Source organism: Cantharellus anzutake (assembly GCF_015039405.1).
Source record: "Cantharellus anzutake strain C23 chromosome Unknown EI90scaffold_61, whole genome shotgun sequence".
NCBI lineage: Eukaryota > Fungi > Basidiomycota > Agaricomycetes > Cantharellales > Hydnaceae > Cantharellus > Cantharellus anzutake.
This window is the reverse complement of record NW_024067011.1, coordinates 371,829-394,430: the sequence shown is the minus strand read 5'-3', so window position 1 is coordinate 394,430 and position 22,602 is coordinate 371,829. Positions and strand designations below refer to the sequence as shown.

The following is a 22,602-nucleotide window of genomic DNA, read 5'->3' as shown; positions in this document are numbered from 1 at the left end:
TCACTGGGCACGGGTTCAGGTGCTAGTCTAGGCTGACTCATTGCTAATCGTATACAGCGTATCAGACGGCAATAAACGGTGAGGGCAGTTATCAGAGCACGCCATTTAACTCCAATGAGAAACCGAAACTACGGGGAGACACTGCCACCGCTGGCGATGACGAAGGACACGGGCAGCAACGGCGGACGACCCCATCGACTGGATCCGCAGGAACTGACATGATGGATGATCCTGCAGCTTCTGCTGCCAATAATAACCTCGTTGATGATGAGCCATTATTCGTCAATGCTAAACAATATCATCGGATTCTCAAGCGACGCGCTGCACGAGCTAGATTAGAAGAATTGCATAGATTATCCAAGGAACGGAAGGCATGTTCTCTTGCTTCTTGATGAATACACAAAGGGCGCACTAAGACCAAGCCCGTATGTATGCTTTTCAGCCTTATCTGCATGAATCTCGTCACCGCCATGCTCTCAGACGACCACGGGGTCCAGGAGGTCGGTTTTTGACCGTTGCTGAACAGCAGGAACTCCGGGAAAGGGGGCAAACGCAAAATGGTACTCCACGACAACTACACTACCCGGATGAACCTAGTTCCGAGAAACAGCAGCCTCAACTCTCAGGACTCACAGCATCCATGCACGAATTCGGACAGGACCCTTACGAGTTGATGTCTGCGACTTATAAAGAGCCCGCTGCTGGGTCGAGTGACGGGTCCGTTTTATACGGAGGTTGGAACAATGGGGAACGAGTATAGTGCGTCACGGTAGATTGCACTTATTAAGGCTTCGTTCGGTATGGAGAAACAGGTTTCTTTGGTCTGTTTCTTCCTGTTTCTTAATACAAAAATTGCGTGTTTCTTTAGGTAGAAGAAATGAGAGAGAATATTGAATTGAAAAACTGGAAGAAACAGGCCTGTTTCTTCATACCGAACGAAGCCTAAACGATCCGCACGCTTGCGGGTCTCACTACTGAGTAATCTTGTAGCATTATCAAGATCTGGTTTAGGCGTTGTAAATATTAAAGGTGTATCAGCTGTCAACTTCCATCATGTCAACGTCTTCAACAAGAGCATTTTCGTCAATCTTTGTCTCATCTGCCGTGATGGATGTAGGAAGGGGCGTTCGTGGTGTCTCGAATTGCTGAAAAACAGGCCTGAACAGAACCAGAGCCTTCGATAAGTCCTCGTCTTTGCTCGGGACTGTATCTGTGGTAAAGCTGTTGAGGTGCGACACCACGGACGGTAGCACATAATATGATGTGTTGTTAGCTTCTTGCACATTGCCGCCGGTCGTGATGTCGTCTTCGGACTCGTCGTCAGAATCCAAGCTCAGGACAACAACTCCTACAAGCGCGGAATCGGGCATTGAAAGGAAGATGAACAGGGAGGTTACAGGAGCTCAATCACTTACTATCTTTTTCAGGTTCATACCATGATGCGGATTTCATTCGAACCTCTTGCACAGGACGGGATGTCTCAGCAACAGCGGGGGAATGAAGGAACAGGACGGACTGCGAGTGGGATGCGGCTGCTAGCGGGGGCAATTGGGATGCGGTGCCTTGTATGATTGGACTGGAGTCTAGAGTGAGCGACGCCATACCGCGTTCGATGACATTCTGTCGCCGTTTCTTTGTGGCCGCTTCTATTGAGTCGCACGCATTCGATGAACCCACAACACTACGCTTTCGTTTGAGTCCGGATGTGAACCAAGGGTGGTTTACATGCGACATGCACCGCACGTCCATTGTGCACTAAGAGCAGCAAGGTTCGACCACAAATAAGAAAGCGTCACAGACGTTGAATGAGTGCCGTCACGGTCACATGCATACAGCTTCTGGAATCACTGAACCCAGGAGTCACCAACGGATGTAACGCTAAGAAATATTGTCACTACTCATTGCTTGGACTCTAGCTGCCATGAATCATTAGCAGTCGACCTTGAGGACAGCCCCAAAGGAATTAGTCCGGGTTCCTAAAGCCGCGGCACCTTGATGCTGCCCTGACCCATACTCCGGGCCGACCCCTGTCGCCAGATTATCGCGCCGCGATACTAACTCAATGACTGGCCGACCCCGAAAGTTTTTTCCAGTTTCATCAATGTTACTTTCGGATGAGTGCATCACGCACCCAACTCGTGGTTCGCATATGGGGTAACTACGCCGTCCCCTCCACAGTGGTGTGCACAGGTTTGAAAAGCATCAGCAATGATAGATAGTCTCCTTGGTCGGTTTCTGGTATAAATAGTTAGCATCACGTATGGCTGACACCCTTAACACTGCGGCCTCTGCATTGTCCCAGGATGAAGAGCACTCTGCGCGAAGGGTGCGAAAGGCCTGTTCTCCGTCCGTTCAATTTATCTTCCAACAAGTCGTATAAATCCGCCAAGAGGCTCTTCGTCATGGCGCATCCCGAGTGGCGGGCCTCGAAACCTGTTGATCTCCTTCGCAAACGTGAATACGCTCGACTTAATGATGCAGGTACCTACCTTGATTATACTGGTGCCAGTCTATACCCAAAGTCACTCGTGGAGAATCACGCACGTCTTATGAAGCGAGCTGTTTTCGGAAACCCTCACAGCGCATCTCCAAGGTACGAAGCACGATGCCAAGTTTTCGAGTGTGTGAGATGAAGAGCTGAGTTGGGCCTCTAACTAGTTCCGAGATGTCCTCCCGTCTCGCAAGCGAAGCGCGGTTGGCTGTCCTTTCTTTCTTCGACGCCGACCCCAATGAGTACACAGTTATATTCACTTCTAACGCATCCAATGCTCTCCGAATCGTTGGGGAATCATACCCATACTTCCCCGACCACTCACATCTCATACTTCCTCTGGACGCTCATAACTCCGTTAATGGTTTGCGCGAATATGCGTTCGCCGGAGGAGCACATGTTTCCTATACACCGTTGTTCGGTGACATTGCGCAGACCTTGGCGGCCCTCCCTCGTCTAACATCACCAAATCCTGGGCTTTTTGCATTGACTGGCCAGTCAAATGTCTCTGGATATAAATACGACCTAGAGATCCTCAATCTTGTCAAAAAGCTGTATGGCTTCGACACGTTGCTTGATGCTGCAGCCCTAGCGCCCACTACCCGTATTTCGCTGCGCAGTCTTGGTAATTCAGTGGATGCAATGGCTATTAGCCTATACAAGATGATCGGCTATCCGACCGGCGTGGGAGCACTTGTGGCGCGCAGCACGTTCCTGACCAAGCTAAAGAAGCGATGGTTCAGTGGCGGATCTGTCCGAATCGTCCAAGTATGTGGCTGACGCGGGGATGGATGGCACAGCCCGTACTAATTATCGGTCACAGGTGCCCGGAATCGGTCGGCTCCTTCATGATCATCACGAAAGATGGGAGGATGGAACTATCAATTTCTTATCGTGAGCTAAGTTTCGTTGCATCCAAAATTGCGCTTTTCTGATCTGGTCCTCAGACTATCCGCAGTAAAACCTGCTCTTGACCTCCTCAATAGCTACTCGGTGTATCTTCCTTCTCGCTTAGCCCTTTTGATGCACTTTACGTTATCCTACCTCGACTCCTTGCGTCACACCAATGGAAAGCCCATCGTTCGCATCCACTCTCCGACCCCTGCCATTAAGGCTAAATCTATATCCGGCTCTCCCAACTCGTATTCTCCGCAAACTCACGGAGCCATGGTTTCGTTTTCTCTGCTGAACTCAACTGGCGATCGCGTTCCCCCTCATCGGGTTGAGCGTGAAGCAGGAAAGGCTGGGATACACATCAGATCTGGCTGTATGTGCAATCCAGGAGCATCGGCCGAGTTACTTGGGGTTACAAATGAAGTTGCCAACTTCAAACTCGAAGAATCACAATCGACTCTTAACAACGAACGGGATTCACCTCACACCACGATCCGAGCATATTCTGACCCAATAAATGAAAATCTTGAGCGCTTTATCGAGGAAGAGGGGATCTTGCGGATTAGTTTTGGACTTGCAAGCACACTCAAGGACGCATGGATGTTCATACAATTCGTAAAGAAGTACACAAAGGAACGGGAATCGGGTGCGTACCATGAGGACGCTACGGTCCTGGCAAGTGGCTCGACTGCTTGTTGCGACCTCACGCAGGATAAATACTGGAACCGAGGGGATCCCTGTTGTAATGCGAGTCACATGTATGGGAGGAGCTGGAATGTTTCGGAATATCCTACGGGTGAGTTAGCGCCTGTGTAAGCGCTTGCGCATGGAAAATCCTTCAATATCGTTGCGAAGTATAAATATGGGCGCCGTATGTATATCAGTTACAGTTTTCAGTTCCATGAGTGAACCGGCAAATACACTCTGTTTTGGGCCGCTTGGGAAAAATGTGCTTTCAGCCTTCGGTAACCATGCACCGCCCCTCGGAGGCACGTAAATATTTCTGAGGTTGAGATATATTGATATACCATCAAGATTGTCTCGGCAAGTAATAGGCGTGGCCAAACAGATGTCCCAAGTGATGACCCAAGGAGCAGCGCATTGTAGAAATGAGGACAGTACCCTGTTTCATTTTTGTTGGCGGACTCGGAGCTTGCGTAGCCTCTGATTGCACAAGAGGGTACGTAAAGATTTCGATTTGCGGGATCCCCAAAGTCGTCACCGAGAACATTGGGACGGCATATCTAGGCTGGGGGTCATTCGCCGAAGCCGGAGGGCGAGGTGAGGCTGGTGAGGGCAGCACCCCAAAAGCTGTCCGCACCGGTAATTCGCGGATTGCATGATGCGGATAGTACCTTTGATATCACTCCTCCCAATACAGTGCTCGCTTCGTTATCCTGGAGATTGATTGATTGCGGGTTTCTCTGGAGAATGTGACGTAATTAATGTACCTGTTCCTTGGTGCTGATCTGTGACTTTTATTTTTTACGTACGATTAGTAGACAAATCTTGATCTCACACGTTGTCTTGTATTCGCCCCCATCTAGTAAATCGTAAACAAGGGATAAGGAAAACAAAGCGTGAAAACAACGTTGTGAAAGAACATAAAGGTTAGCAAAGCGTGAATTGTGGCCCGAGTGCAGCATTCGTGCCAGGCAACTGCCGACTCCTCTGACCGCCAGTGGCGTTGGGTTGCAACTTCTAACACTTGCACTCTCCATAATGTCACATACGCGTTAAAAGGTGTAAGGGTTCCACTCAGTGGTGCTTCAATGTCTGCCCTATGGTTTTCCCTTGTGCACGGTAATCTGTAAAAGCGTGTGCAACATCCGTCGTCATCAATCAGTCTTCTTTGGATAACATCCTTGTCTCCATTTTGCATGGCGACTCCCATCGTTCGTTGGGTTATCGTCAATTCACCCAGTTCTTCTATTTGAGGTCCACGATACCTCTCCAACTCGATGACAATGCAACTTGGAGGGAACTTCATGTCTTGGACACCACTGGATGTTTCTCAGCGATCCGCCCATATCTACTATTTCACCCCGAACTCCGTTTGCGATGTGTCCTTATAATCACCTTGCATTTAATGGTCAATTCAACCACCTCGACAGAGTAGCATTCGTGTCCGTTATCCCGGAGACCTCATGATGACTCGCCTCTGCAAGCACTATCCTCCGCTCTGGTCTGATACATGATTGACTGATCTTCATGCACTCAAAGAACTTTTTTACGCCGTCCTCTCTGTGTACAATGTAACACTCTACCGATCTCCATGTTCCATCCAAGAACGCGCACCTTCATTGTGAATAGTGTGGATTGATTCGTGTAACAAATGCTTGGATCGAATGCTGTTTAGGTGACAGCGACGCGCACTTCGTTGTTTTCTTACATTGTGCAGTGCGAGTACACGAAGCGGAGACGGCTGGGTTTCCACTACCTTTTTTACCGACAGCCTTTCCACTTCATGCTTTCATTTAACTTGCATGAGCTGGGGGCCATCATCATTCAACGCCCTCCGCTGCCACTTTATTCGTCGAACCGCCAACCGTGACACAATCCTTCGACAACACCCTTCGCCTCAACTCGAACCGCACACACAAACCTCAACACCTCTTGGGCTTACCACAGCACACAGCGCGACCTCTGCACTGGGGATCGCGTTATTTTTTCCCACACCATCTGACAGTTCATGCCAGTGCAGGGGATGCATGCCCCTCTTATGTGTTATTTATTCATTCTACTTTCCTCACACTCACCCATTGACAAGTAATCCGTCTATTATTTTCTTCCAACATCTTTCACCCGGTCATTATAGTACGGCATATGTCGATAGGTATGGACACGTATGTACTTTCATCCATCCATATGCCAGTAGAAAGGCCTGCTGCGCAGCCTTGGTGCGGAGAACGCAGAGCAGACTTGTCCTGCGAGTACCTCATATCCTAGATACTTCATTCGTCACCTTCTCGAACCAGCTGGACACATTATATTGCACGGGTTTTTTGAACCCAAACAGGGCGCTGCCACGCTATAGGACAGACTCTACCTCCACGTACGAACATTTCAAGATGTGAGTTTGACAAATCATTCAGAATAATATTTACTACACAGAACATTACACTCTAAAACTCATGGAAAGTTTACACCTTAAAATCGTAGCTCAGGCTCGAGTCCTTATTCGGACTGGTTTGGAGTGTCTGTCCCACTAGTAGTGCTAGTTATTTGACTCTCCTTCCATGCCTGGTATTCTCCCCAAGACACCGTAATCTTCCGGCTCCGATACCGACGCAGCCGGACGCTTTGTCTTAGCTGTTCGTCAATGTCACCATCCCACCCCGCTTTACGCATTGCACCTTCGATAGCTTCCACTTTATCCCATCCTTGTTCAGGTATAACCTCTGGTAGGTATGTCGCAGTCATTGTGTTCCTTGAATATGTCCTTCTCCGGGAGAAAACGTTCCGAAACGATGAGTCTCTAATATATGGGTTCTCAAAAGAGATGTATATCCCATGAACGCCAATCGTCCAGTCTAGATAATTAGAGGCATCTTCAAAATCAGTTAAGAGGGAGACACTAGGGGAGAAAGATAACCATTGGCATCAGTACGCGCTTTGTTAACGTTGATCCGCGAAGCTAGGCATAAGCTTGTAAGAAAATCCAGCCCCAACTTACGAGCATTCGAGCTTCGGAAGCTCCTTCTCCTGGATTGGATTGAATCTATGATCCTCTAGGGCACTTCACGCCAGGGCGCATTCAGGGCGGCTGGACGCACGCCAAGCGAGACCGTGCATCATACCTAATGAGAGCGTATTCCGCCAAACCCTTCCCAAGATCCTGATCTCCAAAGTTCCCAATGCACCCCCTCAGCTTTGAGTGACCGCCTGGTTTGCTGGAACGCACATTCCACGTTACGAAGAGTGGGCTAAGGATATCATGATTCTCCCCATCACACACTGTGCGTACGATCGGATAGTTTCAATACGCACTACTTCGCATCGGGAAAGGGGGGTGAGGGTAGAGGTGAGTTGGTGAGATGAGCTTGCAACACATCGAAACAGTAATAAGCATGCTCTGGGAGACAAATCTCGCCTTCAGCCATGTGTGGAAGATGTGGGAAAATTTGGGGAATGCCGGTTCAACTAACAATCTCGACTTCGAGGGGCAAGGGCAATTCATCGATGGGCACGACAAATGCAATCCCCTATCTCGATTAGGCAAGTTGCCTATGCTCATTGAAATCCTCATCGTCAAACTTGCAAAAGGGAAAAGTTTTTGGAAGAAGAAATACAGGTCCGTAACTGAATATTGTAATGTTGGTGCCCTTTAGATCAACCACGGAGAAGCAATCCAATACTTGCTCCCAATGCGGCCAAAAGAATACAAAGCACCGACACGCTCGCACCCAGGGGATCGCCATTACCCTGTCCTTTGCTCGTGTCCAATAACTGCGGAGGCTGACCCTTGCCACCCCTCCCATTACTTGTCGCCAAAACGGCTTGAGCAATAGTTGGTTCATTCGGATACTTATACACGGATGTTGTGAATGTTTCGGTGAGTGTCCCCGGTCCAGACTCAGTTACCGATTGATCCGAGAGGAATACGAGAGCTGCGCCTGGCGCAGGAACCTTGACAGGACAACCTGATAGGGGTTGGGCAACTTGGAAGGTGCAGTGAAGGAAATGCCTCTTACCGTTGTTCGAATTGCACTGGACGGTCAGCGTGCTAACGTTACCCTGCGGTCTCCCATCACTGCTGAATAATGCCCCCCATGACTGGCCAGCCCATGTAATATTCCGCTTCTCCGTCACACTGGGCGCACTCAAGTATCTCACTGTGGCTGACGTTGGATTGGCTGCTGGCTGTCCCGACGTGCCACCACCAATCGCAACAGTTGCGGTGAAGTCGCTGGCACCGGTTGGATCATTCATAAAGTTGATTAAAACGACGCGCATAGGATTACCATTCTCGTAGATGGCATAGCCTACGGTGTATGGGTTGTTGTTGTTGAGAGTTAGGTCAACAATTTGGGATTGGTTCGACGATCCAAGGGCCTCTGTGACCATGAGGGCAGAATAGTCTAGATGTTAACGATGCGTTAGATAAGAAGCATTGAATGTAAAGGAACCCCCTTACAAACAGGACCAGTGCTCCACATATTATTTAGAGCCTGACTCCAGTTGGATGGAGGTGGGGTGAACGCTAGGGGGAATAGCTGCGTCAGCTTCTACGGAGGCCCTTAATGCGGCACCGTGACTAACGGTTGTATGAAGAATTTTGACCACCAAAGTGGAAAAGGACATCTGAATCAAAAGAAATCAGCGTTTTCCCCCTTGGACGATGGAGTACAAACGCGCACTTGTAAAATTCACATAAGCTAGCTGTAATGTATAATCTTCGCTCCACCTGTTAGTTTGGCACATTCGGGGGACGAGAGTTCCACACTCACCGACTGCCCATCTGTCATAGCCAGCTGTGAGCGTGGGCTGGGGTTGAGAAATATAAGGACTTACAATGCAGCGCCAAAACTATCCGACAATCCGGGGAAACCAGCACAAGAAGCCGTGTTTGTCTCAAACATGATAAAAGGCTTCCCAGCCTTCTGTGCAACAACTGCAAAGGTCTGTAGGTTTTCGTCTCATTCAGAATAAAACCCTAGTCTACGCACCTGAGGCATTTAGATACTGGCGAACCGAATTCGTTGCCATAGTATGCATCAGGTAATTAGGGAAAATGCTTTGCGCAGTAGGGGGGTTGTAACCCGCGCAATTATCTTTTGTCGATCGTCCTCAGATCTCAAGAGTGCGAAAGTCGCTGCACCGGGAGACTCACCGTTAGGATAATACTGCACCGCGAGTTGCTTGAGCTGTTTATTGAACGTGCTGATATAGCCGGCGTTAATGACTTGATCGATGCTCCATTGCCCATCGATGTCACAGCAGATGGAAGGCCCGATAAGGATCGATTCATTCGTAATGGCGCTGTCCTGTTGCATAACCTGAATGGATTGGTTCCATTCCGACATAAAATTTTGGATTGAGTATCCAGTAGGACGTGCTCGGGCCCCGATACCGAACCTAGTGTCATGTTAGGCAGCACCAAACTTCCGGTGGGCGAGACGTACAAATCCGGTTCGTTGCCTTCGGTCGCGTGGATCATTGATAACGATTTTCACGAGTGGTAAGGATCGCAACTCACCTAGTTGGAGAGCGATTAGGTTATCCCCAAGCACTTGCTCCGCATAAGCCGTCATCGTGGCAATGCCCGAAAGGTTCAAAGGAGCGGCGAACGGTAGGCCAGCATACCACTGAACATCGACAAATGTACTAATGTTGGACATTGCATAGAATAGATCCAACGCAATGTTAACTTCGGGAGTTATGGTGCCAGGAATGACGGTTTTGTTCAGAAATTCATGATGAGGCTGGAAAGTCTCCAAGAAAATTTCGGTACTCTCTTGCGAGTTACCACCGACCCGAACGACAGGCCCTGCGCCAGCACGAGAGCGAATGCCTTGAAGGTAATTAAGGAAAGGTACATTGATTACTGTTAGTACACAATCAGCGAGTTGTTTCTTGGTAGAAGGGATGACTGGATTACATGAAGAGTTACGTCCCACTGTCAAATGAATGAATGGAATTTTGCATGAGCACTCTGTTGATTGAAAACCACGGCCACCACTTACAAAGCTGGTTTGCGATGGAAAGTTCGATGGAAAAGCCCGTGAGAGTGCCACTTTGTTTCTGGCTGAGACTATTCATCCCGCCTGATCCCAACCCTTCAGTCGGACAGAAAATGGGTTTCTGCATATAACTCACCGCTGTAAAGCTGGACGGGGAAATTCAAGGGGGCATCGAACTTGGCAATGGGGGCGCCTGAAGGGTTACTGAAGCATAGGCTACATGATGCATCGGGGTGAGAATAAAAGGAGGCGAAAGCAGGGGTTGACCACACCATTGAGACCGGTTATTTGGGCCTCTATAGATTGGAGGACAGAGGTAGGATTAATAGGACTGCCATCGGGCAGCACAGTGGGTGTAGTGTAGATAGTGACTTGAGCATGTCCTTGCACAATGTAAGCAAGCAAGATAGACAGGACGAAGGTGATAGTCATAGCGCGTCAAGCGGAGAGCATGAATGAGGATATTTCTCCATGCGCAGCAGTAGCTCATAGGGCTGAATTTATGCCACGCCACTATGTGTAAATAAATCCTAAGTGAATATGGAACAGTCCATAAATAAAGACGTAGGTCACGTGTTGTGGAATGAGAATATCAATATTATATTATCAATTAAAACCAAAACACAGCACGTGTGATGATCTCGTAATTTAAAACTTGCCCATTACATAAAGTCGGCCTGCCACATTGCCCGCAACATCGTATCTCAAGTCCGCATAGATCCGCGGATCTTTGTGCTTTCCGCATATCACCCGATATCCAGTCATAGTCTTATTTTGTACTGAAGGCGCAGTGCGCGTTCTGACTGTGCAAGTGTGGAGGCATGCCCTGCTCCCCAATCGAATTCTCAATAAATACCACTACATGCAGTGCCAACGTCGAATACTTCATGTTCGTACATATCAGTAACCGATTTATGACGCGAAGCTTTCAGCTTCGATTCTCCTGGCGCTTCCAGGATTTTCACAGACGAATACGCTTAGAACCGTCAGAACGGCTTTATTGAGTCTCCAGCTGCCGCCGATCATCAACTGCGACCATGAACAACTTTACCAGCGAGAGGTCTGTAGGGGCAATTGTTAATGAAATTTGGCCAAGATCAATCCGGTCCCAGGGTCCCCACGCGTTTCACAAATATCCTATATCGCGTCGCAAGCTCTGAGGAAGGAGTAGACATTAGAGATACTTTTTAGCATCTCGCGGTGCCTCAGCATCAGCATTTGCATGTAGTTGGGGGGAATCTCCGGCATTTCCATGCATTGATCTGCCCGAGATGAAAGGTGGTTCTTTCCAACGCTAGGCTAGCAGCATCCTCAGACGGTTGCTCCCCACCATCCGAATAGAGGGGAGGTCGACCCGATTTGCACAAGGCGGTTTCTCACAATCTACTGGATTGACATCCCCGGAGATTGCGGAGCCCGCTTGAGTCCAGCCGTTGGCATCCAAGTGCTTCATGTACCACTCAACGAATGACTACACGTCCCCCTCATGGGTCATTTCTGCTAATGATGCGGGAAAGAAAACCAGTTCTTGGATTGACTCCGAGGCGCCAATAGGTGCGGATCGTGACCAGAGATGGAGGCACTATTATCTTTTGTCGTGGTACTGCAAAACCAGATGGACGTCCAATTGCTTTTGACCACTACCCAGCGTTATGAATAACTGGTATGCGTCGGAGAGCATGCGTTCAATTTGGGCACAATAGTGCCAGAAGAAGAGGGCCCCAGCCTGAATGGAATCGATGGGGGACCTCGTCGCCACCGAGCGTGCGTGTGAAGGGGTGCCTTTCCGCACCTCGAGGGGGCTCTTCTCCTTTTTCATGGCCAAGATACTTTGTACTACGCCAGCAGACTCCGCGGCAACCGCGCATTTGGATCGTCGGAAGTGCTGGCGGCAAGCTGCTAAGATTCTGAGTGTCTGTGGACTTTCAGAAACAGAAAGTAGGGATATGATCGGGCAAGGTTTTTAGTGCCGTGGCCTTCGAATTCCCCGCGCCGATTCTTCTCTCCAGAACTTCAAGCCAGATCATTTCCTCATTTCCCATCTATCTTGTAGAGACCTTGAGCAGTGGCGCGGAGAATGCTATCCTGAACAGGGCCTAGGTTTGGATACCTCAGAGTGATATCGATTGCGACTTTGAGGTGCTCTACAGCACGTTCACCTTGATTGAGCCAGCACAGGCAAATACGTTTGCAGGCGTCCACGTATAATGTCGACTTGTTCGCTAACTTTGTGCCATCGCTTCGAGCGAAAAGACTGATAGCGAGACGGATCGAAATAAAAATATGGGTAATGACGCCTTTACTGTCAACTGGTTGAGACCCGCCAAATGGCTCGTTCTGAAGGGCATCGCTGATATTGGGACGGGGTCCTTCCAAGAAATGCTATATTCATATGCCGCACCTGTTGTAATCCTGTAACATTTAGATAGGCAGGATCCTAGCCTCTACTAAAATAGAACATTTAGAAACAACTCCGCGAGAAATAACGACAGTTTTCCGTTCATTCTGCTCAGCTGTTCTAGCCGACACCTAAGGAATCCGTCATTGATCTGTAGGTCACCAGATCCGAGGGTGACAAGCCTTCCATTGGGACGTCTGACCTAACCTTGGCTGCGGGCGGAAGCGTTGGGGCTTTGTCCAAATCCAGAGAAGCTGCATCGAGGAGTGCTGTGGTGAACGTACTTCATCCGGCTAGCGACAATGGTATGTGGAGTCTTTGTAGTTTAGCTGCATTTATTTGACGAGATTGGGTGGCTTGATTAGAGGTCGTCACTTTGATAGATACCAGTGCCTCTTCGCTCAGAGAGGACATCGTGGGGAATTGGGGAAAGATAAGCCTGCTTGCTCATCGTGAAGCGGAAGAAGATGCGGGCGAGGGTTGTCAAGTGCTAGGACCAGGCAGCTACAGGGAAACGGGCCGCCGAAGAACGCAAGTCACGGAGCATTGCTCCTTTAAATAGGTAGCACTGCAATTACACGTCTGGCACTTGCGTAGAGGCAGCTGAATGATTTTGCTGTTGCATGGAATGGGACTGATGTTTTGAGAGACAGCGCATCCCTCATTCCGGCAACTGCTAGGCGGTTAACAACATCTGGTGGCCCGACGTCGTGTATATCCTGGGGGCAGGTTGTTGATGGGTTGCTTATTTACGCATTCTGGCTATAGCTTCAACTGTTCTTTTGCATTCGATTCGATTCGACGCGAGTATCTCCCCTTTCAGCGAGCTGATAGTGCTTGTCATGGACAACGCTCCAGCCGGCTGAGCGGTTGCTGTGGACTTCATCACTCGGCTCCTTCTGTCATACTTAATCTCCTGTGGTTCGGTCTGGTGGCAGGCATCTCGTGAGACTGGGCTACAGGCGCCCGTATTTTTCTGCTACTGGGTTGTGCCATGTTGACCGGCCGCCGACGTAACCCCATATGATCGAGTAGCGATTGAGGGGGGTAAAAGGTACTGTGATGCTGATTTGTATTAGTTGAATGCTCTACGATTCACGATAAAGTGACAGTCGCTCCAAGATCAGTGAACGTTTTCTTCAACTTCTCAGCGTCCTCTTTAGGAAGATTCTCCTTGACAACCCTCGGCACGGATTCGACAAATTTCTTCGCCTGCAATGAATGTATGTATGTAAATAATCAATACCAGGGCATTAGAACAAGACGTACCTCAACAAGGTTGATGTTGGGAATAATGGACTTGATTTCTTTGATGATCTTGGCTTTGGCCACGGAATCGAATTTCTCTAACGTTACGTTGAATATCGTCTTTTCCTTTGGTTTTTCCTAATCATCCTAGTGGAAGAATCGGAGATTATAAGTCACGACTAATCTGGCGAACCTCTGGGGGTGTAATGTCCTCAGTAGAGACATTCGCAACGGGAGCAGTAGTTGGGGCGGGCATGGCTATTTCTTGAATGTTCAAGCGAGACTAGGTGTAGGCCAATGCAATAATCTACGTGGAATAAGCGCACTAGAACACACCTTCAGGAGTGTCACCAGGTCAGCTGCTTGCAGTAATGTAAGACCGGAGATGTCGTCAACAATTTTGTTTAATTTTGAATCCACATTAGCTGGTGAAGAGGTAGGAGAGGCCGGTGATGCCTCAGCTGCCGTGGCCAGTGACCTCCGGGCTGGACTACGCCCAAGGTTAGCGCTTACGAAGGCGCACTTTGTTGGGGAAGAAACGCACGGTCTGCACGCTATAGGGGCTGTTCTTATCGGTAACAAAGAAGCACGTAACTACATGCAGACAAAAGTGAGAAACAAAGCTTCCAGTATGTTTTTGAGCAGTCCATACCATGCGCATGTTCATCACCAAAAATTCACACGCAATACCCTCGGATCGGCAAAGCCCGTACAGTCTTGGGGCGTCATCAACGACAGGAAAATTCCACTTGAAGGTACCTTGGCCGGGATGGTCGGGACTGCTAGTGCAGTCTCTTTATGACAATTTTTCGCATGCTATGCAGAACAACGCCCTCGAGAGTCCATATCCCAACTCCCCCACGCGCACTTTCCCAATTTGCGACTAGTTCGTGCGTTATGTGAATGCAGCCTGGTGCCCATTCGACGTTCTGATATCTCCTTATGTCTAGTCGTATCTCTGAAAATGAGCTGAGAACTAATGTTGTCGGAGACACGCTGTCGTATGCGCTTGTCAATGCAGCACGGCTTAGGCCAAAGGAGGGGCCAAGAGAGACTTCCCGAGAACGAGACTTACGAGAGCCACCACCCACACACAATGGCCCTGAACAACATAGTCAATCATATCAGCTAGGGTCGCGTCCTCGAACACCGCTCAAATATCCCCAATTGTCTCCCTTTGATGCAGACAAACTGCCGGGTCTTATCCGACACGACCCATCCGCTGTTTCACTTGTTTCTAACTTCCATCGCGCCGTACGGCGCTCTGATCGGGCGGAGGCATGGGACGCATATCAGGCTATAGCAATGACACATCCAATGGGGTCGAATCTCTTGCAACCCGATCTGCTCCACCGTCTTGCTCTGCTCCTTGCCAAGGCACGTCCGAAAACTCGAGAGAATTTTCTTCGACTCCTCGCCGTTATATCTGAGTTGAGAAATATGCAAGAAGAGGTTCATTTATGGGAATGGAATGCACTTATTCATCTTGCTGGAAGTGGATTCCGGAAAGCAGAGTTGGAGGACTTTGACGCGGCACTGAAAATCGTGGAAGACATGCAATCGTCTTTTTCAGGGGATGATCATCGTGACTCAGCACTTACTACGAGACCGGTGTTTCCGAAGGCGAATTTGGATGTATGGACACTTAATTCCCTCCTTAATGTAGCCGCTCGGACACGTTCAGCCGACCTCGTCAAGCGTGCCTTGACGTTATTTGATGAATACGGTATAGACAGGGACCGAATAACCCACCTCACTCTGATCAAGCATTACGGTAACACAGGTGCACTTGAACGCATACCCCCCACTATAGAAACCATGCTTCGTAACGATATCAATCCCGGTATTGATGGAATTAACTCTGTTATATGGGCATATGGGCGGACAGGAAGGTTGGAGAACGCCGTTTCCATATATCGTGCTTTACAGGGTTCTTTACTTCCAGACGAGATGGATTCTCATCCCATACTGTGCATTTCTGGCATCGAGAATTGTTTGAACCAGGGTCCGGACATCATCACTTTTCGATGCATCATTCAGTGCCTGGCGTATCATGGAGACTTCATTGGCGCCATAGAGGTATTCCGTGACATGTTGACTACGCCCTGCAGGAGACAACCTTGGCGTTCTGGACGGCTGTCCCGCGTCGACGGTGGAACGAAAACATATGACGCAACGGCGGACGTCTTTCGGGCATTGTTCATTGGTTTCACGCGCCATGGCGTTGCACCCGTTCAGAATGCCGTAGATCGAATTATCAGCTATGGGTTTGCTAATACAGGTGTTGCATGGTCGCCCAACATATCCAACACTTGGGCAGCCCGAAAGCAAAGGAAGAGATTTGGTCGAAGGCAACTCGAACTCGCTCGCTCCACCACCGCTACTACACACCCCGAAGCAGCAACATGGACTTCAGAAGATCTGAATTTAATATTCTCACATTTCCTCGAAATGCTTCCTTCCAATACTCCCCTTTCCCCAGACTCATCCTCGCCTCCCAACCCCCCCATCAACCCAGACATCATATATTTGTGTCTTGTTGCATTTGCGCGAACATCACATAATGACCGGGAGGTCATGCGGGCTGCTTGGCAGGATATCTCGCGCGCGTTCGGGTGCGTGATGCGTTTACCCATCATGCGTGACAATGATTGTTGTGAAGACGCGAGGGCGCGGTGGATAGTAAGGGGTAGGCTGAGGACCTTAGTCAGATGGATTGAAGGAGAACAACTCGATGGTACCGAAATGCACGATTTTGTGTAATGAGCCAAGGACGGTGATTGGGCGGTTATTCAATGCAGTAACGATTCTCTTGAGTTGATTATTGATTTCCTGACTCGCTTGCAATCCCTGGAGGATGATTGGGCTTAGACCGATAAGTTTGTGTTGATCTTTGAGGCTTGGACTGGTTGCGCGAGTTTTATTTAAAAAATTGGATGGCAACTGCTGTCTACATTTCTGGTGCTCCACCAGCCACTCGCATATTTTGCACCACCCATGATTTCCAGCCTACCACCGGTACCCTTTTCTTTGTTGAGTTGTGTATGCAAGGCTGCAAGATGAAATCATCATGAGAATGATGTTTCTAAGCCCAGTGGTGGTCATCCAACCAAGCTCTCAGAGACTGACATATGCCATGCCTACCACTGTGTACTTGTCAAGACATGGTTCTCTTCTTTCCTGTCAGGGCACACCCACTCCTCCCTCCTCTAACTCTCTTTCCCCTTTCCCTCTTCCTTTCTACCACATGGACAACCTTTCCCTTTATCTAGGTATTGCCAACATGCCCATAGAGCATGCACACCCCAGGTGCATTGTGCACCCTTCCTGTACCTATAACTCCTACACCACTGCCACTGCCACCACACTCACCTCACATCCACAGTGGGCACCCTTGGGATCTCCCATGGAGACACCCAGAGAGGCTCAGCCATATGTGTCTATAAGGAATCACAAGGTAGTTCATAGCAGTTTGTGGGAACTGCCTCTGGCAGTTTCTGTACATGATGCATGACTATCTACAAAGTGAATGGTTGTGGGAAATCCCACAAAATACAAATAACCTCGGCCAGCACCAAAACCCTGATGGGGTGTCAGGGCATGGGAAAAAGCGTTACCGTGACTCGCCATCGGCGACCGTTAAGGTCTGCTACTCTGGTGTAACAGCCCATTAAGGGCGGTGATGACAATTGCAGCGAAGCGGGGTTTCGGCTTCAACGACTCGTCCATGAGCGTTGTGCCTCATACTTGACATGGCTGTCAGGGCACATACCCTGACTTAGCCTGGACCCGGACCCGCGCCCGGACCCGCTCCACTTCCCGCGCACTTCCCCCGCTGCACGCTCCGTGCGCCACATGATCCGACCCCGGATCCCACCTCATGTGACTTCCGGGTATCCCTGGAAGTTTTTGCCATATTGGGGCCACTGTGGGAAAGTGAGAAGTTAACCTTCTTCTCACTTTCTTACCCACAGTAGGCAAGTGTATCTACTTGCCCCTTTGTTTATATCACTTTCTTACCCACAGTAGGATAGGCTGTTTACACACAGGGCTGTGGGCTATAGAGAGAGGGTCATGGGGACCCGGGGTCTGTCCCCTGACAATGGCCCCGATATTTCAGAGGGCAGAGGGTGCAACTGGATCAGACAGGGAGCACAGGGGGTAACCCTAGTTGATTTTTGAACTGCAGTATGAGGTAGTGTACAACCGGTATTTAAGTGTAATGGAATGAATAGGAATAAGTCGCCAGATCTCACGGAGATTGCAGGCAGCTTTAAGAAGGAACAAAACAAACAAAGAGCGTGGGAGAAGGATGGCCATGCATGGCCGTCAAGAAAACAAGAGGAACAAGGAATGACTCATAGGCCCGTGATGGGCCATGGAAAAGGTAGCAGTGACAGGGAGGGGTGATGGGCTTGTCCAGGCAGCGTTGGGCGGGTAGCGGAGTTAGCAGGGTCGAAGTGGAGGAGGGAGAAGGTGTGGGGAGTGGTCACCTGACCATGGGAATTGCTGGGTCGTGACATGGGGAAAGCTTTGCATGAGGGAGGGGGAAGGGATAGAATGGGAGAGGATATGTGTCAGGGACCGACCCGGGTCGAGAGCGTCCAGGTATATCGCCCAGGGCTGAGGGCCCGGTAGGGTGCGGTGCGGGTGTGCATAACAATGGGCCCGGAGCAGGCAAGGGTCTCTGGCCACTTAGACTAAAGTGGGAAGTGTGTTATTATTATTAGCAGGGGAATGTAAGCTACTTGCCTAAAGTGGGAAGTGTGAGAAGAAGGTTACTTCTCAGTTCCCACTTAGGCTGTGTTTATGTACATGCGGTTGGAGGTCACGTGGGGAGCGCCACGTCATCTATGCGCACAGCCGTGTCCGCCCGGGTATCTCCGTAAGAGGTCTCAGGAGCGTCCGGTGTGTAGGGCGTCACCCGGTGTGTCCGGGTCCGGGCGTGTTGTGCAGCCTGGTTAATGGTACATTGAGCAAGGAAGTCGTCCGTGTAGTAGAAAAGGAAAGAAGGAGAAAGAAAGGAAAGAAGAAAGAGGAGGAAAAGAAGGAGAGAAAGGAGGAGGGAGAATGGGGGCATCGGGTGAGGGTAGTGGGATCGGGTGGGGTTGGACTGGGTGGAGTGGGGTCAGGCGGGTGTTGTCATGACCGACAAATCCCAGGGCTCCGTCAGCGGCGAACCAATGCCGATAGGCGAATCCGCCGACCCGACACCCATCCTAACCAGCCCCCAACCCCATGCCTGGCCCCCTGCCTTACTGCGTGAGACTTGGCCAAGAATCAGAACCTAGACCCTGCCGGTATTCCAACCTTACCTCCAGTTCCTGAGCCCTTGGCGCTCCCGGCATTCAGTCACGCCTGCCTTGTCTCCATCTGAACCACACTCATCGCTTCCCGCTATGTGGTCACAGCCATGCCCCGCTTCCGTCCACTCCGCACCCTCTGCCCACTCCACACCCTCTGCCCATCTCTGCACCTTCTGGCCACTTCTGGTTGCCCTTGACACCTCTGGTCAGGTCAACACTCCCACTCCCCTCTGTACCTCTGTTGGCCTTCATGCTGTCCTTGTGTGACAGTGCTGGCAGATCAACTTCTGTTCGCGGACTTGTGTCGGCACCGCACCGACCCCGCTTATTTGCGGACTTGTATCGGCGCCGCGTGCTGACCTCCGCTTTTCCTCTGGCCATTTGTCACTTGGCAGCTTATCATTCATTCCTTGCCGAGTGCCATTTATTGTTTGCTTCCCTGCCAATATCGGCATTTGATCCCCTCTTTATTGGCACTAGGTTATTGATCTCATTCAGTTATTCATCAATAACCCTTGCCACTTATTGTTTAGTGATCTGTTCCTCCTTTCCAGTTCCCAGGCTCTTGTCCTTATTTAGTTTGACAATCCCCGCTTATCTCCGCGCCGGACCACGCCGGACTGACCGGCCTTTCTATATTCCCTCTTGCCTATTTATATACCTTGTAAATACTTTTGGGGACCTCAGTCTGAAATCAACTAGAGTACCCCCCTGTCTGGTCTGAGTCTCTCCTTCTGCAAAGGGGGCTTCCCCCCCCCTGAGTCCGTGCTCGCGGAGTCCGCACTCCTCCTACAGGTCCGCTCCGCCCGCAAGTCTTGTTTGAAGTCCGCTGTGAGTGTCAATCCGTAAATACGGGATCTCCCCCAAACGTCAAGCTCAGGGCACAGCGCTCCACCTGAGTCGCTGAGGCCGCGATCCCACTCTGCTAACCTTGAACAGCGCTTCCGGACGCGCCGCATATTTCCGCCCACATATCCGCATGCGCGCTCCAACAGACCTCTGCCACAATCTCCGACTCCGACAATATCCCAGCCTCTGACAAAATCCAGTCTCTGACAGGTGTGCCCTGACAATATGTAAGGTATTGAGAGAGAGAGAGAAGGGGAGATCTTTGACTGTGCAACGGATATGGTTGTTGGAGACTCTATATCCATAACAGTACAACACAAACTGGGTGTATATATAGAAAAAAGGATAAATCAGAACAAAAAAACAAGGAAAATAGCTGATGGATGGTGGCAATGGAAACAGGAAGAATGTTAAGAGCTTGGTGTCATATCCATCCCCAGCCATTGACTTCCACTCCCTCCGATCCCTCTGGTCTACCTCCACTCCTCCTTCACTAACCTCGGAGCTCCCGTATTCCGCAATCACCTTGGTACCCCTCGATGGTCACCACCCCCCTTTTCAATTTATTACCTATGCCTCCCTAAGTACAGAGCCCTGAAGGCCTCCAGACAGCTCCAACGTCCGCTAGCGCACTCCCACCTCCGCTGGGCAATACACTTGCTTGCCCTGCAAGCCCACCTTCGGGCCTATCCCTCCTTTCCGTTTCTGGGTTATCGCCTACCATTCCGTTGAAGGAGAGAACGAAGGAAGGTCAGTTGGGAGGTTCAAACGAGACCACCACCAAGCTGTTCCCTGGTTCTTTAGTTAGGATGGGGAAGTGTACTAGTGTTATTTATTGTAAATATAGTACCAATCCGAGTGTTTTGGCTAATTCTATTTTTATGGGTTAGTTTTAAAGTTCCTGGGAATTGACTTACAGATAAACCGAGCCCTGCGGAGCTGTTTCTTTATTGAAATTTCTTAATTTGTCTAGGTGTAATTCTGTGTAGCATTGTTTAATTTGGATTTAAACTTGAATTTAATCTTCTACTTGGTGAAGTTTCAAAGATTCTATTCAGTTAATGAATTTGGATTGTGTCTGGAGTGTCCCTTGGGTTTGTTTTATTTTTGTCTTATTTTATTGCTTGTTTTAACAGTAGCAAGATAACTGTTTTGTGTTTACACTTTGAAATCTGGAGTGTTAACCAGCTCTCCTGTTGAAATATCTACTTAATATTTCTCTCCTTAATTGCCGCCTTTTACTACAGTGGCAATCTTAACTGTATATCACTTTTTCGCACTGGAGTGACAACCAGAAATGCTTGAGAAAAATAATACTCTATTTTCTTACTTCTCTAAGGGGGGCGAAAAGTCACAGAAAGGGTCTCCCTTTTATACTCCTTGGGTCACCTTCCTTTTTCACGCTCTACCTTCTATTTACAGGATTTATTTACAGTGTATTTTTCTCAAACTGAATAAAAAATGAAATTTTCACGCTATAGTTCTACTGTGCTTTTGCTGCGCTGAACTGCGGTTCTACTGCAGTCAGACTGCGCCTAGAATCCTTATTGTCCTCCCTCGCCTAAGCTATTTTAATGGTTAATTAGAACTTGGCTGCGCTGCATTTGCCACAGTTACCTATTTCAAATTCCCTATATATACCATTAAATTTGCTATGACTCAATGATTCTGAATTCAAACTTTGCATTACTATGCGTACGGCTGTGCTGAGACCTTCAGCTGATTTATTCCATTTTTATTTAGTGACATTTAGTTAAAATGAGACTGAAATGGTAAATGAGTGAATTATTCAGGTTTAAAACTGAAAGAAAAAGTTGCTAGTAGTCAAGAATTACTCAAACGAATGTGTTATAGCTCTCCACCTCATTAGAATATTGTTCCCTAAAATTCCCGCCATGGTCTGTCGTAGTTTAGTGGTTTTTGTGAATTTCGTTCATATTCCCTGATTCCCCTTTGTATTATCACATCCTAATCCTCCATATGTATTGTTCGTTGTTATAGTAGGTCGTCCTTGAAGATATCATATTTTTATGTATTTTATTTAGGACTCTGGACCTCTTGAAGCTGTTTTCCCGCGCGTTTCCAGGTTTCTAACTTCATGTCCCTATATCTCATTCATTTCTGGATGTTTTCTCACGTTCTTGGTATCATAAATTTTCATTTATTCCCACCTTTCCAATGGTACTAAGGTTGTGTCCTATTTCCTGGTATTCGTTGAGTTAGCAAAAGTTCGCATGGACATTCGGTAATCACATGCGTCGTTCCCATAGTCGTTCGTATGCGGGCGCCGTTTCCGTTTAATTGTTCGGGATTTACGATATGCGCAGGTTTTTATTTCTTTCATATGGGCTTCTGTGATTTATTTCAGATTTTTCCCTCATGATCTAAGGTTGTTTTGCACTTTCCATGCTTTGTTTTGACCGGGCTCTTCCTTATTTGGACGGAAATTGGTCTTCGCGATCTGCCGAAGTGCGGATCTCGGTTCCGACGGCCGGTTCCCTGTGCATCGCCACCCTCACGTGTCATTACACATGATGCGGATTTCTATATTCCCGTCATGGGTATAACTTCACAACGGCTGGACCGTTTGGGCTGAAAATTTGCATAACTATAGTTCCCCATTTTTCATAATTTCCGTGTAAATTTCGTTGTATGTTTTAATTATGGATCCTACGCAAACATCGTCTTTTCCCTGAGCTCGGACTTTTGATGTTGCTATTCCCGTTATTGGAT

At 48.9% G+C, this 22,602-nt stretch overlaps 9 protein-coding genes across 9 annotated transcripts; 3 read left to right on the top strand and 6 right to left on the bottom strand.

Annotated features, from left to right (window-relative positions):
- The first annotated feature begins 65 nt into the window (after positions 1-65).
- EI90DRAFT_3157361 (CCAAT-binding transcription factor (CBF-B/NF-YA) subunit B-domain-containing protein) lies at positions 66-1,040 on the top strand. Its single transcript, XM_039066107.1, has 3 exons — positions 66-371; positions 443-798; positions 869-1,040. The coding sequence occupies exons 1-2, from the start codon at positions 219-221 to the stop codon at positions 758-760; spliced, it is 471 nt and encodes a 156-aa protein (XP_038911569.1). The 5' UTR covers positions 66-218; the 3' UTR covers positions 761-798; positions 869-1,040.
- EI90DRAFT_3075427 (uncharacterized protein) lies at positions 831-1,808 on the bottom strand. The gene is made up of 2 exons (XM_039061572.1): positions 1,416-1,808; positions 831-1,348 (listed from the first exon to the last, which is right to left on the bottom strand). The coding sequence occupies exons 1-2, from the start codon at positions 1,747-1,749 to the stop codon at positions 1,035-1,037; spliced, it is 648 nt and encodes a 215-aa protein (XP_038911568.1). The 5' UTR covers positions 1,750-1,808; the 3' UTR covers positions 831-1,034.
- Positions 1,809-2,203: 395 nt separating this feature from the next.
- EI90DRAFT_3075426 (pyridoxal phosphate-dependent transferase) lies at positions 2,204-4,321 on the top strand. The gene is made up of 5 exons (XM_039061571.1): positions 2,204-2,227; positions 2,303-2,593; positions 2,659-3,259; positions 3,315-3,385; positions 3,439-4,321. The coding sequence occupies exons 2-5, from the start codon at positions 2,304-2,306 to the stop codon at positions 4,199-4,201; spliced, it is 1,725 nt and encodes a 574-aa protein (XP_038911567.1). The 5' UTR covers positions 2,204-2,227; position 2,303; the 3' UTR covers positions 4,202-4,321.
- Positions 4,322-4,350: 29 nt separating this feature from the next.
- On the bottom strand, positions 4,351-5,457 carry EI90DRAFT_2335968 (uncharacterized protein). Its single transcript, XM_039052900.1, has 4 exons — positions 4,879-5,457; positions 4,837-4,842; positions 4,741-4,782; positions 4,351-4,634 (listed from the first exon to the last, which is right to left on the bottom strand). Exons 1-4 carry the CDS (start codon positions 5,104-5,106, stop codon positions 4,416-4,418), a joined length of 495 nt encoding a protein of 164 aa, XP_038911566.1. The 5' UTR covers positions 5,107-5,457; the 3' UTR covers positions 4,351-4,415.
- A 995-nt stretch (positions 5,458-6,452) lies between these two features.
- EI90DRAFT_2977081 (uncharacterized protein) lies at positions 6,453-7,519 on the bottom strand. Its single transcript, XM_039055901.1, has 4 exons — positions 7,376-7,519; positions 7,186-7,311; positions 7,062-7,124; positions 6,453-6,962 (listed from the first exon to the last, which is right to left on the bottom strand). Exons 1-4 carry the CDS (start codon positions 7,486-7,488, stop codon positions 6,563-6,565), a joined length of 702 nt encoding a protein of 233 aa, XP_038911565.1. The 5' UTR covers positions 7,489-7,519; the 3' UTR covers positions 6,453-6,562.
- A 198-nt stretch (positions 7,520-7,717) lies between these two features.
- Positions 7,718-10,147, bottom strand: EI90DRAFT_2934654 (uncharacterized protein; the record flags this gene model as incomplete). The annotated part of the gene is made up of 12 exons (XM_039055115.1): positions 7,718-8,028; positions 8,080-8,466; positions 8,523-8,588; positions 8,648-8,689; positions 8,746-8,792; positions 8,900-8,999; positions 9,055-9,159; positions 9,219-9,443; positions 9,491-9,526; positions 9,585-9,932; positions 9,987-10,004; positions 10,072-10,147. The coding sequence occupies 12 exons, from the start codon at positions 10,145-10,147 to the stop codon at positions 7,718-7,720; spliced, it is 1,761 nt and encodes a 586-aa protein (XP_038911564.1).
- Positions 10,148-11,653: 1,506 nt separating this feature from the next.
- On the bottom strand, positions 11,654-12,726 carry EI90DRAFT_3019579 (uncharacterized protein; the record flags this gene model as incomplete). The annotated part of the gene is made up of 4 exons (XM_039057383.1): positions 11,654-11,964; positions 12,126-12,450; positions 12,528-12,597; positions 12,674-12,726. The coding sequence occupies 4 exons, from the start codon at positions 12,724-12,726 to the stop codon at positions 11,654-11,656; spliced, it is 759 nt and encodes a 252-aa protein (XP_038911563.1).
- Positions 12,727-13,561: 835 nt separating this feature from the next.
- EI90DRAFT_2934751 (ribosomal protein L7/L12 C-terminal domain-containing protein) lies at positions 13,562-14,185 on the bottom strand (the record flags this gene model as incomplete). The annotated part of the gene is made up of 4 exons (XM_039055119.1): positions 13,562-13,678; positions 13,736-13,852; positions 13,908-13,997; positions 14,051-14,185. Coding segments are annotated over 4 exons (459 nt in total), but the record flags the coding sequence as incomplete, so codon positions are not given.
- Positions 14,186-14,403: 218 nt separating this feature from the next.
- Positions 14,404-16,477, top strand: EI90DRAFT_3157355 (uncharacterized protein; the record flags this gene model as incomplete). Its single annotated transcript, XM_039066106.1, has 3 exons — positions 14,404-14,604; positions 14,665-16,329; positions 16,426-16,477. The coding sequence occupies exons 1-3, from the start codon at positions 14,513-14,515 to the stop codon at positions 16,475-16,477; spliced, it is 1,809 nt and encodes a 602-aa protein (XP_038911561.1). The 5' UTR covers positions 14,404-14,512.
- Positions 16,478-22,602: the final 6,125 nt, after the last annotated feature.

Coding starts and splice junctions, on each gene's coding strand:
- EI90DRAFT_3157361 (XM_039066107.1), top strand. CDS start 219: ATGATGGATGATCCTGCAGCTTCTGCTGCCAATAATAACCTCGTTGAT. Junction 372..442: donor GATTATCCAAGGAACGGAAG/GCATGTTCTCTT, acceptor TATGCTTTTCAG/CCTTATCTGCATGAATCTCG.
- EI90DRAFT_3075427 (XM_039061572.1), bottom strand. CDS start 1,749: ATGGACGTGCGGTGCATGTCGCATGTAAACCACCCTTGGTTCACATCC. Junction 1,349..1,415: donor GTATGAACCTGAAAAAGATA/GTAAGTGATTGA, acceptor CCGCGCTTGTAG/GAGTTGTTGTCCTGAGCTTG.
- EI90DRAFT_3075426 (XM_039061571.1), top strand. CDS start 2,304: ATGAAGAGCACTCTGCGCGAAGGGTGCGAAAGGCCTGTTCTCCGTCCG. Junction 2,594..2,658: donor CCTCACAGCGCATCTCCAAG/GTACGAAGCACG, acceptor GCCTCTAACTAG/TTCCGAGATGTCCTCCCGTC. Junction 3,260..3,314: donor GATCTGTCCGAATCGTCCAA/GTATGTGGCTGA, acceptor TATCGGTCACAG/GTGCCCGGAATCGGTCGGCT.
- EI90DRAFT_2335968 (XM_039052900.1), bottom strand. CDS start 5,106: ATGGAGAGTGCAAGTGTTAGAAGTTGCAACCCAACGCCACTGGCGGTC. Junction 4,635..4,740: donor TGGGAGGAGTGATATCAAAG/GTACTATCCGCA, acceptor AATGACCCCCAG/CCTAGATATGCCGTCCCAAT.
- EI90DRAFT_2977081 (XM_039055901.1), bottom strand. CDS start 7,488: ATGGCTGAAGGCGAGATTTGTCTCCCAGAGCATGCTTATTACTGTTTC. Junction 7,312..7,375: donor CCCTTTCCCGATGCGAAGTA/GTGCGTATTGAA, acceptor TGATATCCTTAG/CCCACTCTTCGTAACGTGGA. Junction 7,125..7,185: donor GCGGAATACGCTCTCATTAG/GTATGATGCACG, acceptor CCTGGCGTGAAG/TGCCCTAGAGGATCATAGAT.